Source organism: Trachymyrmex septentrionalis, unplaced genomic scaffold, assembly GCF_001594115.1.
Source record: "Trachymyrmex septentrionalis isolate Tsep2-gDNA-1 unplaced genomic scaffold, Tsep1.0 scaffold13, whole genome shotgun sequence".
NCBI classification, from domain to species: domain Eukaryota; kingdom Metazoa; phylum Arthropoda; class Insecta; order Hymenoptera; family Formicidae; genus Trachymyrmex; species Trachymyrmex septentrionalis.
Window position 1 is genome coordinate 4,139,251 of NW_017304438.1, and position 15,124 is coordinate 4,154,374.

Here is a 15,124-nt window from a genome sequence, read left to right on the forward strand (position 1 = left end):
TTATAAGATTTTCGAATAACACTTTTCATTTTCCTTTTCTGGAACAAGATTTTTAAGATAATTTAATATAACGCACGTTAAAATTGCGTGATCATCCACCTACTTAGGCCTAATTTTTTTATTTGATTAAATTTAATTTGATGTTTCGTCCCGTGACGTCATCATAGATGAAGCCTATTAGACAAAACATCAAGTTAAGCCTAACCACAAATTAACCAGAAAATGAAAATTCAGGCCTTAAAGATTAAAAACTTAATGTTAACGTATTACTTTATAAATCGATTATATGCGCATATCAACATCATACCGCAACGTTATCTTCACAATAACAAATTTTTAATTATACTCCGCATTTAACCAAAGTTTTGTGTAACAGACAGCTGCATGATGGTTATGAACAAAAGAAAAATAAATATCCTTTTACACAAACGAATGGCGAAAATCAAATTATTTCAAGCGTTAAGCCAGGCAATTAAGCGAGATGCTGCTGTTAGAGGAATGTTTTATGCTGTAAAGTGCAGCTTTGAATGCAACTGAATTACTCACGCGATCTTTTAAGATATCACATTAATTTTTTTTTCACAAATAATACAAAATCGTAAAATAAAATCGTACATAAAACGATGTTTTGTACGATTGTCTTTGTCCGCTATTTGCTTCGACAAATATTTCGCATCTTTGTAAGTATGTTTTAATTAATTTGTATCAGAAATGTGTCTGTCGTTGCTGCGAGACCAATATTTGCGCGCAAAATGTATTTTCATTAAATACGTGTTTTGGTCGATCGACAGATTCTTTTAGAGATCGCTAAAAACGTTTTTAATTTTGTCAAACAGATATTTACAAACTGTTTCTTCTTTTTTTTTTTTTTAAATAGAATACACGGTTATTTCTTAAATATCATATTTTTCTAATTTTATAAAAAAGATTGTTAAATAAAAAAGTAGGATAAAAATGTCCTTTAGAGCAAAACATAGTTAGTGGAGCGTAAAAACAATTTTCGTTTATTGGTAATTATAAAATACGCAAAGAAGATTGTTATTGTAAAATCATTGTTACGATATTTTTTTAATGAATTTATTCTTTACCGCGATAATTAATAATAAATCGAGAATTATTAAATCGTATAATAATATATATAATATTATTTGATATACATATTATATAATATTACAATAGAATCCGTACGTTGATCGATGAAGTAGTAATACTACTTCTGTGTGAAAGGCTTAGGTATTTCAATTGTAATATATCATATATAATATTATTACAGAGGTATAGTATTACTACTTCATCGATCAACGGACGGATTTTGTTCGTTCCTATCATAGCGATATATGTCATGGGAGATGACAGAAGGCCGCAAATACTATAACACTTGCGTATATGCGGCGAGCGATTTGCGGACAACTGTAACAACAGAAGAAGGCGTCAATTAAAATTATGGTGACCATCTGTCACAATAAAGACCGACACGTCGCGACCGCGAATTGTTCCGTGCGTAAATCCGTCGGAACTGCGTAGCGCAACCTTTTTTTCCATCGTCCACGCGAAACACGGGGGTGGATTGATTGATGAACGGCCGTAGAAGAATCAGAGAGCGTTGTTACGTGACCAGAATATGGGCTGTTGACGCTTTTATTGTCCGATAGTAATTAGTAATGGGCAGTGTCAGAACATCCTTTATTATTTTTTGTGTAATTGAATAATTAGACTACCTATATAATTAGATTAAATTGAAGTTATGTGTGAGTGATTTCGATTATTTATAATCGCATCAATCTCAAATTTGCAAACTCAATAAAAGCATCGGATGAAAAATTCATTATACCTTTTTCTTCGTAACATTTTAAAATTAAACAATTTCTTATATTTAGACAAAAATTTGTTTACCTCTTTGTTGTACGGATTTTTTATTGGGCTTCTTTTTGATCTACCCTAAAAAAAATTTACCAAATCTTAATGAATATGTTTTTTTAATAATACTAACTAAATTATTAAGTAAATATTTACAATAAATAAATATTTTCTCAATAAAAAGGATAATATTTAAGTCAAATTAATGTATCAAAAATAAATATATGTTTACATTTGGTAAATATTTATTAAAATTTAGCATTTTTTTTAGCGTATGTTCTATACTTCATCACGAACTGAAACAATCACCCAGTTGACGTAAAAATTACGAGTAGATTTACGTTGCAATAAAATCGGATGTACGAATTTATTATCAACGCGGAGTTTTTATTATTCACAAAACACATTGCGCGATTTGGCGGAAACCGAACGGTGGTTCGCGCCGAATTTCCCAGCGCAATTACGTACACGGTAAAACCCGACGGCATTTGGCGATGCAGTTTCGCGCGAAAAATTATAGCGAGTCATCCGTGCGGCCGTTTCTTGGACGCAACGAAGGGCTCGTTTGCATTTCACGTTAATAACGGGACCATGTGGCACCGAAGGCAGCCTGCTGCCAGAGCTGCGCGCGTCAATAAAATAAAATTCCATCCGGTAGGAACGGCGGGCGGTGCGCCACGTGGATCTTAAAGATTACTCCCGTTTCCGCATTCGTGCCATTTAATTTCCCTTCCCGTGTAATTTTGCTCGCGTCGAACCGAAAATATTACGGAGCTCATGCAAATCGCCCGGCCCTAAATCGATTTATACATACGCGACGTTATAAATCGCACGAGAGAGCGCCTAACTTTTTTCATAAATCAAAGATACGATCACGCGAATGTCTGCCGTTACCATTCTAATGTCATCGATTAAACGTTGTATTGTAATCGTTTAATGTAACATTTATTATACGACTGAAAGATTTTTTTTATTATTCTTTTTGTTTATTTTAAATTTATCAATTGATCGTAGGGAGAAGTTATTTATTTTTCTTTTTTCTTCCTTTAGAAAAAAAGGAAGAGAAAGATAAAAAAATCGATTTTTAAGTATGCACGTAAAAGTTTCACGCAAAGTGAAAGGTTGATTACTATAATCCAATGTACAGTCAGTAAAAGGCAGCTGTTGAATCGTTTGTTATATGATTATTTCATTCAACGAGTGCCATTTAATTTCTTTACAGCCATATCGTTTCCGGTGATATGGTTTTGTCTTCGGATACCGAATGACACATGCTCGAAATGCAATAGCGACGCATGTGATTTTGCCTGAGATATCACTATTGTATCCGGTATAACACGCATTTTATGTATACAAGTGTATCAATTTTATTTATCAGAAAGATTTCTTCGAAGAAGTCTAATTATGATGAATAGAATTGTAATACATAATATATATTAATAATTCTATATGCTCATACATTGAGAAAAAAATGCTGTTGATTCAATTAAAGTCTATATTACAGGCGGTCACTAACATAAGTAATTAATTCATGTATATTTTTATTAACATAAATTATTGTTTCAATAATCAAGGCCTTTATGTCAATAAAAATATATATGAATTAATTACTTATGTTAGTGACAGCTCGTAATATAGATTTCAATTGGATCAATAGCATTTGTTTCTCAGAAACAAAGAATTCAACAAGACAGTAGTATAATTATATTTAAATTAAAATAACATATCTCTGTCTGTTTAAAAAAATTAAAATTGGTCAATTTTTCAAAATTTTTTGAGTTTACATTGAAGTATTTGAATTTTTTTTGAATTTTCCAAATAAAATTGTCTACTTTAATAGAATAAAAATTAAATTTGTATACAATATGTGTACTCTCTTATTATTGCGGATATTTCATCGCATATTTTGCAAGAAAAGCAAGTATTAACGATCTGAAATTGCGACAGTAACTCGTGGGTAAATTTATTCGTAGTCCGTAGATTTGTTTGCGCGCAGTTCTTGCGGAATTATGAAAAAAGGATCGGAACGTTCGACTACTTTTAATGCTGGACGTAGCTGTCGGCGTGGAGTCGTAAAAGTCCCAGTAACGCGATTACCGTAATAAATATGAAACGAGATCTTGCAGCGTAAGCAGGAGGTAAAAGAAGAGGAACCGCGAGCGTAGGCGGAGAAAAGAAACTAAGTACGCGGCAAGAACGTTGCGTACAAAACGCAAGACGCTTACGGGGGTGTAGTATTACACTGCGGTACCACTTGTCAAGCCGATGTAAATCTTTATACTTAATGTTTACGACTTTTGCGCGTGTTTGTGACCGGCAAACATCAGAGCGGTAAGAAACATTGCAGTAAGAAATTAAAAATGGCGCGAGAAAGGCCATCTATCGAAAGCTCTTCTGTTACAGAAATTTAATATTGGATAATTTATTACTGGAAGTAAATAATGATTAATTATTTATTTGAAATATTAAAAGGGTAACGATGATTTTAATATCTAATATAAGTAATTAATTACTGCCTTTCAGTTTAAATTGGCTAATATTAGATTTCTATAAGAGTTACTTTCGATTGCTCGAAAATTTAATAAGGAAATCTTATTCTCTATTTAATTCTGAATTTGTCTACGGCATGCGATTCACTGGAGGCCACGTGCTATGAAAATCTTAATACTGTAAAGTACTTAAAACACCCATTTGTAACATTTACGCGAAATTAGTTTGTGGGAATTGCGGATCTTTCAATAACGTTATTACAGATGTATTGAGAGTGTAGTATATTTTGTAATGAAAAAAAAATATTTTCAAAGTATTTTTTCCAATAATTTATATAATGTACAAATCCGGAGTAAACGACGTTCCAATTTACTAGGCTACCTAAAGATTTACTTCAATACGGCTTTGACAGATTTGAAAATTCAATTTTTAATCTTCTCGCTTAAAAGAAGGTTTAAATGCGTCCATTGAAGATTAATAAAATCAAGTTTTTAAACGAAAAATTCTATTCCAGTAAAAAATATGCATAGGCGAAAAATTATTCGCGATTCATGGCGTGTACTCTCTCCAGTTCGGCGAACATTTGCGGAGGCTTTACGTGATGGTCCATTTGTAGGCGAGTTCAGCCAAAAATGACGGGGGGACGCGATCAGTTATGGACGGCAGCGTTCGCGGATCCCCAATAATTTCGTGCTTCCGTGCCGTGACAGATCTTTGTTGGTTTGTAAAACTAACGTTCGTACATTCCATTAAAACGGCCATCGGTATGCGCGGCAACGATCTCGTCTCGCCGGGCACGTAGACGAAACATGCGGCCGGCGCGGCGGGACGCTCTCATGAAATGGAATCAATCAAATATGAATCGTGTGCACGCGCGATGACGTGCATATAGGTGCCCCGATCTCTCCTTGCTCGTTTTTCCGTATGTCGTCGCGACCGCGTCGACCCGAAACCTGATCAAAGGCAGGTGGCACGTTCGCGGAAGTCGCTGATAGAAAAAGCTATTAATCTTCGATTATAATATTTTGATGACGTGAAATTCTTGTAAATCTTTCTTGAGAGAAAAAAAAATAAAAGATAGAAAGAGAAAGTAATAAAATTATATATTATAAGATAACTTCTGCGCGCGCATTACTATTTTCTTCTCTTTTAAATTTTTCTGGTGTTTTTTTTTCTTTCCCTTGAAATACTAGGAACATCTGATTAAATAATAATCTCTACCTTTTCTTTTTTTACCTTTTTATTACACACGATGGGTTGTCCCGAGTTAATTTTTGATTTTACTTTAACAAATAAAAATATTAAATAATTCTTAAATGTACTTTAATATCTTTAGAAAGTATTTAAAGTTGTATATTTTACAAAATTGAATATATATAATATTCAGTTATAATTAATTACTTCTAGTTTTTCTAGAAGAAAAGAAATATGGGACAAGAAATGATCCAATCGTGTGTACCAAAAAAGCAATCTTACAAATACTTTCTATTAAAGATATTAAAGTATATGTAAGAATCATTTAATAATTCTTTTCGTATACGTATAAAAGTAATAAAAATTAATTCACATACAAACGATCCTATTATGTAAAGGACCGGAAAATCATTATATGTATTAAAGAGTTAATTATGTTATCACTCTTAGTTATCGCTTGTCCCAGAAACTGTCCCAAGGTCCATCGTGAAAGCAATTTGCATATAATTTATGCCGCCGCCCGCAGGTGAGAAAGCGGTTCGCGAGATTGAAAGTGGAGGGCGGAGTGGCAACGACGACGATCCTCCACAAGATCAAGGTCAAGGAAGAGACGAAGGAATGTTGCGGCTACCAGCAGGCCTCGCCGTCGTCCACGTCGGCGGCCACCACCGCGACCGTCGCGACGCTCACCGTTTCGCCCGCGACGGCGATCACCACGACCGTCACCAACAGCAACGGCGTCTCCACCGTGAACGCGAATCCTTCCACGACCACCACGGCGATAATCGCCGCCGCCGCCACCGCCACCCCCGCTCTGCAGTCATCCAGCATTATTTGCCATCCACCGACGACCATCTCCAACACCGTAGACTCCTTTCCAGTCGACCTCGAGCTCAAGGCTAAGAGTAAGGGTGAGTACACAGTAAAAAACATTTTGTATTTTTATTGGAAACACACCCTGCGTTGAATTTTTTAATATATTCAAGTATTAATTCCACATAATGTGATTATGTTATATTTGGCGAACGAATTGTGAGAACTTAAATTAGTTTATTTTTAATGATTGATAGAGTAATCTTTTATCAAAGTTATTCATAGTGATAACTGGAAAATCATATTTTTCGATTATGTCACTTTTCAAGTGATGCAAGAGAACGACATTTAGGATTTAAAAAAACAACTAAAAATTATAATCATTTTCAAGAAAAATACACTGAAAAAAATATTCTAAATTTTAGTAAATCATTTGTTTGAATAATAACGAACTAAATATTTAATAAATATAAAAGTATATTTATTCGGTACAAAAACCGAATTAATTTGATTTAACAATCATTCTTTTATTGAGTAAATATTTATTTACTATACGTAAATGTTCGGTTGGCAAACAAATATTTATTAAAATTTAGTACTAATTTTTGTCAATACATATTCATTCTTGGTATATAAAATTGTAAATATATAATTATTTTTTACCAACATTGTAGCAATAATAACTATATAATAATAGAGCTCCTAACTATAATTATTTTACCAATTTTTGCAATTATGTGTACAGTCACAAACGCTTTTCTCTCAGTGTCGTTGAAAAGATATCGATTGCGTGACAAAGAAACAGTGACTCGATAGGTGCTTTCCACGTATCCTTGAAATAATATCGATCCTCATACATGAAAGTCGATTATCTTGAAAAAAATTGTATTTTATTAAAATATATTAATATCGTTTTTGGGATAGTTTTCACTTTTTGGAAGCTTCTAATATTCTAATGCAGACGAATATCTTTATAAACGAATTTCTACTTTCTTGGAAGACAATCGATTAGGTCAACCTACTTGCTAATGTGTAAATATCAATTTACATTGACCTATCGATTTCTTGCCACAGTCTAGTTTCGTATAATGTCATGCTTTGCAAAATGTAAACTGACATATTGACAGATTCTTGACGTGACATAATGGAATTAAGTAGACTGTTGTTTCGTGATATGTGGTTATGGGAGAAAATCCTTTTACTCCATTAAAAGGCATAAAATGGGATCGAAATTGAAATATATGAAACTTTAATCGCTATTAACACGCGAATGATTACGTATCATTATTGCTTCAGGTTTAATTGTGACACGGTCACTAATGATTCGAAGTATCTCGTTGCGTAGAATACCTGACGTTCAGAGTTGTTAATATCCTCTTCACTTCCATCACAGTCGGCAATATATTGTAATAACGCGTCGGCGGAGTGACACGTGTCGTTTGAAAATTAACAACGTGGCCACTCTAGTCTATTTGATCTATCGCACGACCGGAAAAAACAAATCGCTCGGTACCCAGCTGAATCGAACTAGCAGGAGGTCGCTATTCTATTAATTCGGGATATCGACGTTTCTCGTTCGAGAGCGTGTCGATGGTGTAGCGCACAGGTGCGGTATAAGTGCAGTTTATCTAATTTCAGATTCGCATCACGGTACATTATTTTTTTTATTCATCCTTAACGCGGATTTCCGTGCTTAGCGCAGCTGTCAGTCGTCATGCTGTCGCTTACAATCTGTCACTTGCCAAGATCGCCATGCGACAGCCAATTTTAAATTGCTGGCGAAATTATTAAGTTTTTTAATTAAAATGGATACAGGTAACAGAAAATCGTAGAAATTAATAAAATTTCAATTCGAGCGAACAAAACTACTGTGTAAATTATACGTAAACCTATGTAAAGTTTGTAAGTTTAATACGAAAACAATAGACGTATAAAATAAAACTTTAAAATATATAAAATAGACCGAAATCGGATCAATATAAGCTTTGAAATGTATAGAACTTTTGTCTATTGTTTTTACGATGCAGAGAACAACAGTTCTATACAACACAAAAGTAACTAGCCTGTTTGAAATAAAAAACCGACGACTGAGTCTCAAAGTTTATTGATTCGATTTGCCTTGGCCTACATATATAATTTCCTATATATATAATTTCTTTTCCAACATTTTGTCAACATTTTATTACTGGTAAGTATCAACATTTTTATTCACTAAAAGAATTAAGTGAATAAATTATTATAAAAATAAAAAAGATGATAAACCGAATATTTTATTAGCATAAAAGACAATTATTGAAAAGTTAAAAAATTTTAGAATTTTTTCAATAATAAAGAACAAAAACAATTTTCTGAAATCTGAACGTTTAAGTATATATAGTTTTAAAAAAATAGTTTTATTGGACTATTAAAATAATCACGCAGAAATCTCAAGTGATATCGTAATCAATGCCGTAAAAAGTTTTGACATTCTAGAAATCAGTTTGAGCATTCTACATAATTAATTTGATAGTCTAACAAAATTATTTTTAGATCTGAATGTGGTTAAATTTTTAGATATTTTAGTAAAACCGTCCTATTTTATGCTACCATTCGGTACTTCTGCAGTGTTAAAAACATGGGCTCTAATTTAATAATTCCGAAAAGTCTTCAAAGACCAATGAACCTAGTTAGGCAGATCGTGTGACGCTCTTTCCCAACGAGTGTCCCCGGAAGTTGACCCCGATCCTCGAAACTGAAAATTAAAAGGAACGACCTCGCCGATGTCCGCGCGAGAGCCCACGCTGTGGGCGCGTCGTACATTAGTTCGGAATATTGCATGGCGGTACCCGTATATCCAGTCCACGCGCTCTCGCTCGAATCGTACATTCAGCCCGAGCCGGTTATCTAGACGAGCGGCGAGCCCGCAGCTAACTTGGAAACCGGGGCTCAGGAAAAAAGCCCCTTCTGGCACATCAAAGCCCGTCATCGCGCGTCCGAGCGCTGGTTCTCTCTCATGTCCTCTTTGCTCGTCTCAGGATCGCTTTTTGTTGACGCAACGCTATAGAAAATCGTCATAGACGTGTCGATGCGAGGTGTGCCGTTCGATTAATGTATGATTAAAAAATCCTTTACAAAACAAATAGGGGAAATAAAGACTCTAAACGATTAAGCTTCATCTTTAATGTTTAAATAATTCAGTATGAATTTTTATACTAGGATAAGTGGTCCAACAACCACCATGAACCACGTAAATTTCAGAGAGCTTATATCTCTTTCAATTATTGAATTGAAGATCTGAGTTTTGGCATACAGTTTATGAATTTAGTTGGCTACTGTAAACAACAACTTTTAAATTATTTTTTCAATTTAGCCACAATTTTGATTATTTAAAAAATATACAATGAACTATGCTATTTTTAATAATAAACTACATGTTTTATACTGCGAATTATTGGGGTTATTTTAGTTTTGTTATATTTTAAAATGTTTATTTATAAAATAGATAATTATAAGGTGATTATGAGGATTCACAAGGCCGACCACCGCGTTTTTTTCTTTCGTTTCGAGTGAAAACGCGTCAAATGAGTATATTTTTATTGAGATTTTAGGAGGAGGGAGAAGGGCCGTATTCTAAATAATTATTACAATGGATTATTATTTGGAAGGTTATCGTAAAAAAGGTTGTGTGGTCTACAATATATCATAGTTTATTGTTCACTACGTCAAAATAATTCATTGTAAACCACTTTTCCACGATAATCTCCTAAATAATGTGTGGTAAAATAATATAATAGAAAAAGTTGCTTACAGAATAATAAAGCCAAATGTGCACACAAAACTATTGCACAATGAAAAAAATGATAGGTATAACAACAAAAATATAAAAAATGCATAAAACTTATGAAAAAAACTTACTTTGCAACCCAAAATTCTTAAAATATGACATTGCATGGCCGTTCTTGACGCGATCTGTCAGTCGACTGGAGAGCCGAGGAGGAGTTCAAATGCGAGTCGCTGATAGCAGCACAATCTGATAACGTCGCTTTACGAGAAACATCGCAATGGTTCATAGTGTACTGTTGGACTACCTACCCTACATGTTTTCAATCATGTACAAACTGTACATGTCGAATTTAATTTCAGCCTTGAAATGCAAACCTAGAACTAGAGTATAATAATGTTACAAATGAAATTGAGCAATTCAATAATATTGATGTTCACAGACGTCCTAGAAAAATCTTAATAATCTGATGCTGATAAGCATCTTGAAATCTTCAAATAATTTTATTACCAAAAATATTATCTTCGCTTGGATTCGAATCCTTTAAAAAAAAAATGTAATAGAAACTCTCGTCGTATCAAAAACACAACCTCCCAATTAGAAAGAAATGAAAAGAAAAACTCTATTTTACATTATCATTATTTCATTGATAGTTAATGGGCTTGGGGGCTTTGTATATGTCTATCGCGGTCTTTAGTACGAATTTAGGTGCATAGGAGCATACATGTGCACGCGTGGTGTATTTGTATGCGGAAGCGTAATGCAAGAGATCACAGGCCAAGGCAAAAGAGGGAAAGAGGGAGAGAGAGCATCCGTGGGGGATGATGGCGAAACTCCTGCGAGCAGTCAGTCAACTTGGCTGGCCCGGTGTGTGTCGGTTAGGTTTGTGCGCCGCCTGACTGCCTGGTCCAGACGCGATAAGGCACGTCCGACACTTCCACTGGGATTCTGCTCGGGGCTGATATCATATCCGCCCGCACTGCCGGGGCATCCCCGACGCTACGCCGTTCGAGGTGTATTTCGCGATAGTCACCCGCACACCGCGTGTACTTACGGGGTGCGGCTTACGACCTGGAGCTCGTCCTCGGCGTTTACGTCCGCCTCTCTTCTCGCTACCGAGAACCTTCTCCTAAAACTGAAGGGCTCACGGTATCAGGGCACTAACGGGAGAATAAGTTAGCGATGCGCTTCGAAATCTCACGACGTTATTTAATTTTATAGATGTACTGAATATACAGTAGTTAAGCCCCTTTGAAAGCGATGTTTAATTTAATTACTGACATGGTCTTTTAGGATAACGAAATTGTCCTGAGGCTGCTCCATTTCCATAAACGTTAACTGGGCCATTTAACATTTTTTTTTATTTTTTTATTTTTTACAGTTGATTTTCTGCAATAGTTGAAATTAATCGAGGCTGAATCCTTTGTCTTTGTGTAATTCTGTTTTTGAAAAGAGACAGGAAATGAAATTAAATCACGGCTAGCGTTTTTCGATATTTATGGCATAACCAGAAAGAGACTTATCGGACAGACGTCCGATTATTTTTGATTAAAATTCAGGGGAACGGCCCATATACGTCTTCTCTCCCTGCTCTGCGTTTAGCTAAGTTAAAAAAAGACATTAGGCGTCGCGTGACGCGTTAACTTTCAAGTGTGCAACCGATCAGACGGAAACAGTGACCAGGATGAAATCCGAGGATGACGTCCTCAGTACTTAAGTGGTACGCTTGTCGGCGAGATGAAATCGAACACATGGAGTCGCGAGATGTCGGGATCGAATTGGCGGGGAGGAGGCCCGCGAGAAGAAGGATGCGAGAAAAACGGCGGCGGCGGCGGCGGCAGCGGCGAAAGGGGCGGAAGAAAAGGGAGCTCTGTTCGAGATGAGGGAGAGAGAGAACGAAGGAGAATTCGAGAGCGGGAAGACCGTGGGTAGGGATTGCGATCAAAGCCATCTGTTGCATTGTCCCGGCAATTAGGAGGCGACAGCTGAGTCCCACCGTACTTACTTCCAGCCAGGGACTCTCAGCCGCGTGGAGCACGTGCGCTTTATCGATCTCGCTCTCTTCGTACCCCGTCGAACGTCGCCCACGAAGACCACCTTGCCCCGTGCGGAATGGAACCTTGCGTATGGCTCGAGTGCGTAAACCCGGGTGCTAATCTGGGTACAGTTGCAGTTAGCAACTGTGATTAGCAGCCGCGTGTATTCTTTCGTAATCAGTACGTCATTTATATCAGTAAATGAAGGGAGCTTTCGAGCAGAGGCACAAATCGACACGAAAGCCGTTCTGTTTTTGTTCCTTACTGATTATCGAACAAGGACAGGATGACTCTCGTGTCAATTTGTGTCTCTTGCTGGAAAGTTCCCATTAAATCTCAAATTAAAATTTTTGGTGTACTTTCAACGTTAATGATGATACTTGTTGAGCGATATCATCATTTCGAAGCGTTTTTCTCAGATTCATAGATAAGGACTATTGGATAGATTAGACTCTAAAGTTCTACGTCTAATAGAATTCGATTAAGCGCGATACAGTTAAAGCTATCGTACAGTAAGTTGAAAATAGATACTTGTTCAATATGTATAAATTTAGAAACGCGAATTAAACCGTGAAGTTTACAATACACTTTATTGTTGTTAGATAAAATATGTAGTTTATAATTTAAAATGTTTCACTCAAATTAAATCAGGGTACAACGGCTTTAACTAACATGCATTGTCCTAAAAATTACCCCTATCAAGTAAACAGTTCATTTTCAGAATATATATATATATATATATCTAGACGTTTACATTTAAAACTTTATGTCTAATCACTAAAAGACACTTTTCAGAAACGTATTTAGAAATTTGTAATCTCTTCTGTTCGAAGAGGAAAAAGTCAGGACTGTATTAATTTATATTAAAATTCTGCAAGTGGATATATAACTGTTGATTTCATAGAGATTTAAAAACTGTAAAAGTAGTACAATGGCAAATTTTGCGAAATAAATTGCCACATAAACTTGTGTAACAATCTTATACTTCTGTGAAGTCATACGAAGTTCTATGCAACTGCGAAAACAGTAAGGATCGCTGTAAGTGTAACTACTAATTGCGCGAATGGCTTACGTCAGTAACAGTGTGGCGAAAGTAACTCGTGGAAGGAACGGTTGATTGACGTAATAGTTTGCGGAGAACTTCTTCACCGTTGCAGAATGTCTGGCTGTGATGCGTGCTACGAAGAAATAAAGAGCCTCAGTGAGAAACAATTTGATGCACGAGAGATATCGGTACGCGTATGAGCATGAAAATCTATTTTGTATTTAATGGAACTTATATCTAGCTCTTTAGCAACATTACTGCAATATTTAATGCAACATTATTGCAATATTTAATACTAGAAGAATCAGGCAATTATTATTGATCGTTTCTATTTTTTTTTTTTATTAATATTATATTTCTTGCGAAAAAAAAGGATTCTGAAATTTTTTGACTTTTCAATCATTATGTTCTTTATACTGATAAAATATTTCGTTTTTCATCTCTTTTTTTTTTAATTTTAAAGTAATTTACTCGCTTGTTTCTCCGTTTATAATGGATACACAAAAACATTGATACTTCTAGTGTTAGTGCAATTTCAATATGATTGATGGATTGTAAATAAACTGGAAGTAGAACGATTACATTTTTGCACTAGAAATGGTGTGCGAGCTAAAATATATAAAAATTCAAATGACTCGCGTGACGCAGATTTACGGATGAAATTGTGCATCGTTCGAATATGTAGATATTATTATGGATAACGGATATCTTCGAGTAGAACTCAAAGAAAAGTTTGCATCGAGCAGCCGCGACGCTTCAGATGTTGCCGTGGCTGTTCCGCACGTGTGTGTGTGTTTTGTGTGTGTGTGTGTGTGTGTGTGTGTGTGTGTGTGCGCGCGCGCGCATATGGTCCGCAAGGACAACCCACATGGGTAAACTTTGATTTTCTACTAGCGACGAAGACAAACGGAGCTCTGCAGAAAAATGGCGCGCGATTGTCCGAAATTTTCTACAGTACACGTCTCCTTTCACGTATACATCGAAATTTATGACATTCATATTGTAAAAAACTAAAACCGAAAACGCTACAAGTAGTTTCATGCAGATCATATTTACGTCACGTTTACTCGAAGCGTTATTAAAATAAATTTTGCATTAGGGACCTGATTTTTGCAAAATTAATACAAGGTGGAAAATGCAGATTGACTCTTTCGATATTTTTTAAACGACATCAGTGAAAAAAAAAGTGTTTAATTTTAAAATATTAAAATTTTATTCTTGTCTCCGTTTTTTAAAGACGTTTTTCAAGCCTTTTTCAATAAACAAAACACTGTGTGATTTAAATCCAAACATATAGTGTTTTGTTTATTAAAAAAGTTTAAAATATCTTTAAGTGTTTGAAAAACGGAGACAAAAAATTAAACACTTCTTTTTTGAGTGATTCCACGGCTATAATCGTTATATTATCCGCGGAGAGAGAGAGATCGTCAGAGTTTTCAACTTCAATCCAATTTAATCGCTATATAACAGGTGCTTTCCATTTAGTGACACAAGTCGATACACACATCGTTCTATCTTTCTTGACAGTTTAGTGAATAGCAAAGGTGGAACGACACTTGTGTCGATTCATGTCACCAAATGGAAAGTATCCATTATTGTGATAAAAAAATGACGACCAACGTTTGCTCGATGATATCGAGTACCGCGGATGCTCGTCACGATCAAAAGAAATCAGCGAAGGAGAGCGTTTCTCCTGATAAGCTTCCGAGGACAGGGTGAAGCGGGCTGCGGGGCGACGGACGAGAGACAAGGATGGAGAACCGCTGCAGGAAGTAACAGCTGGCCGAAGGGATAGCAACATCAGCAACAGCAGCGGCAGCAGCAGCGACGGCGACGGTGGTGGTGGCGGTGGTGGTACAGTGGTAGCAGCGCGGCTGTACCCCATCGCCCAGCTAGATACCTTCTCTCCAGGTTTCTTGTACATACGGG

General features: G+C 35.7%; 1 protein-coding gene across 1 annotated transcript in view; it reads left to right on the forward strand.

Annotated features, from left to right (window-relative positions):
• Positions 1–15,124, forward strand: part of LOC108756668 (protein CBFA2T2) — a 57,023-nt gene that overhangs the window by 18,573 nt on the left and 23,326 nt on the right. Inside the window, exon 2 of the mRNA XM_018500657.1 lies at positions 6,068–6,452. Coding sequence (XP_018356159.1) covers positions 6,068–6,452 — 385 coding nt within the window. The remainder of the gene's footprint in view (positions 1–6,067; positions 6,453–15,124) is intronic.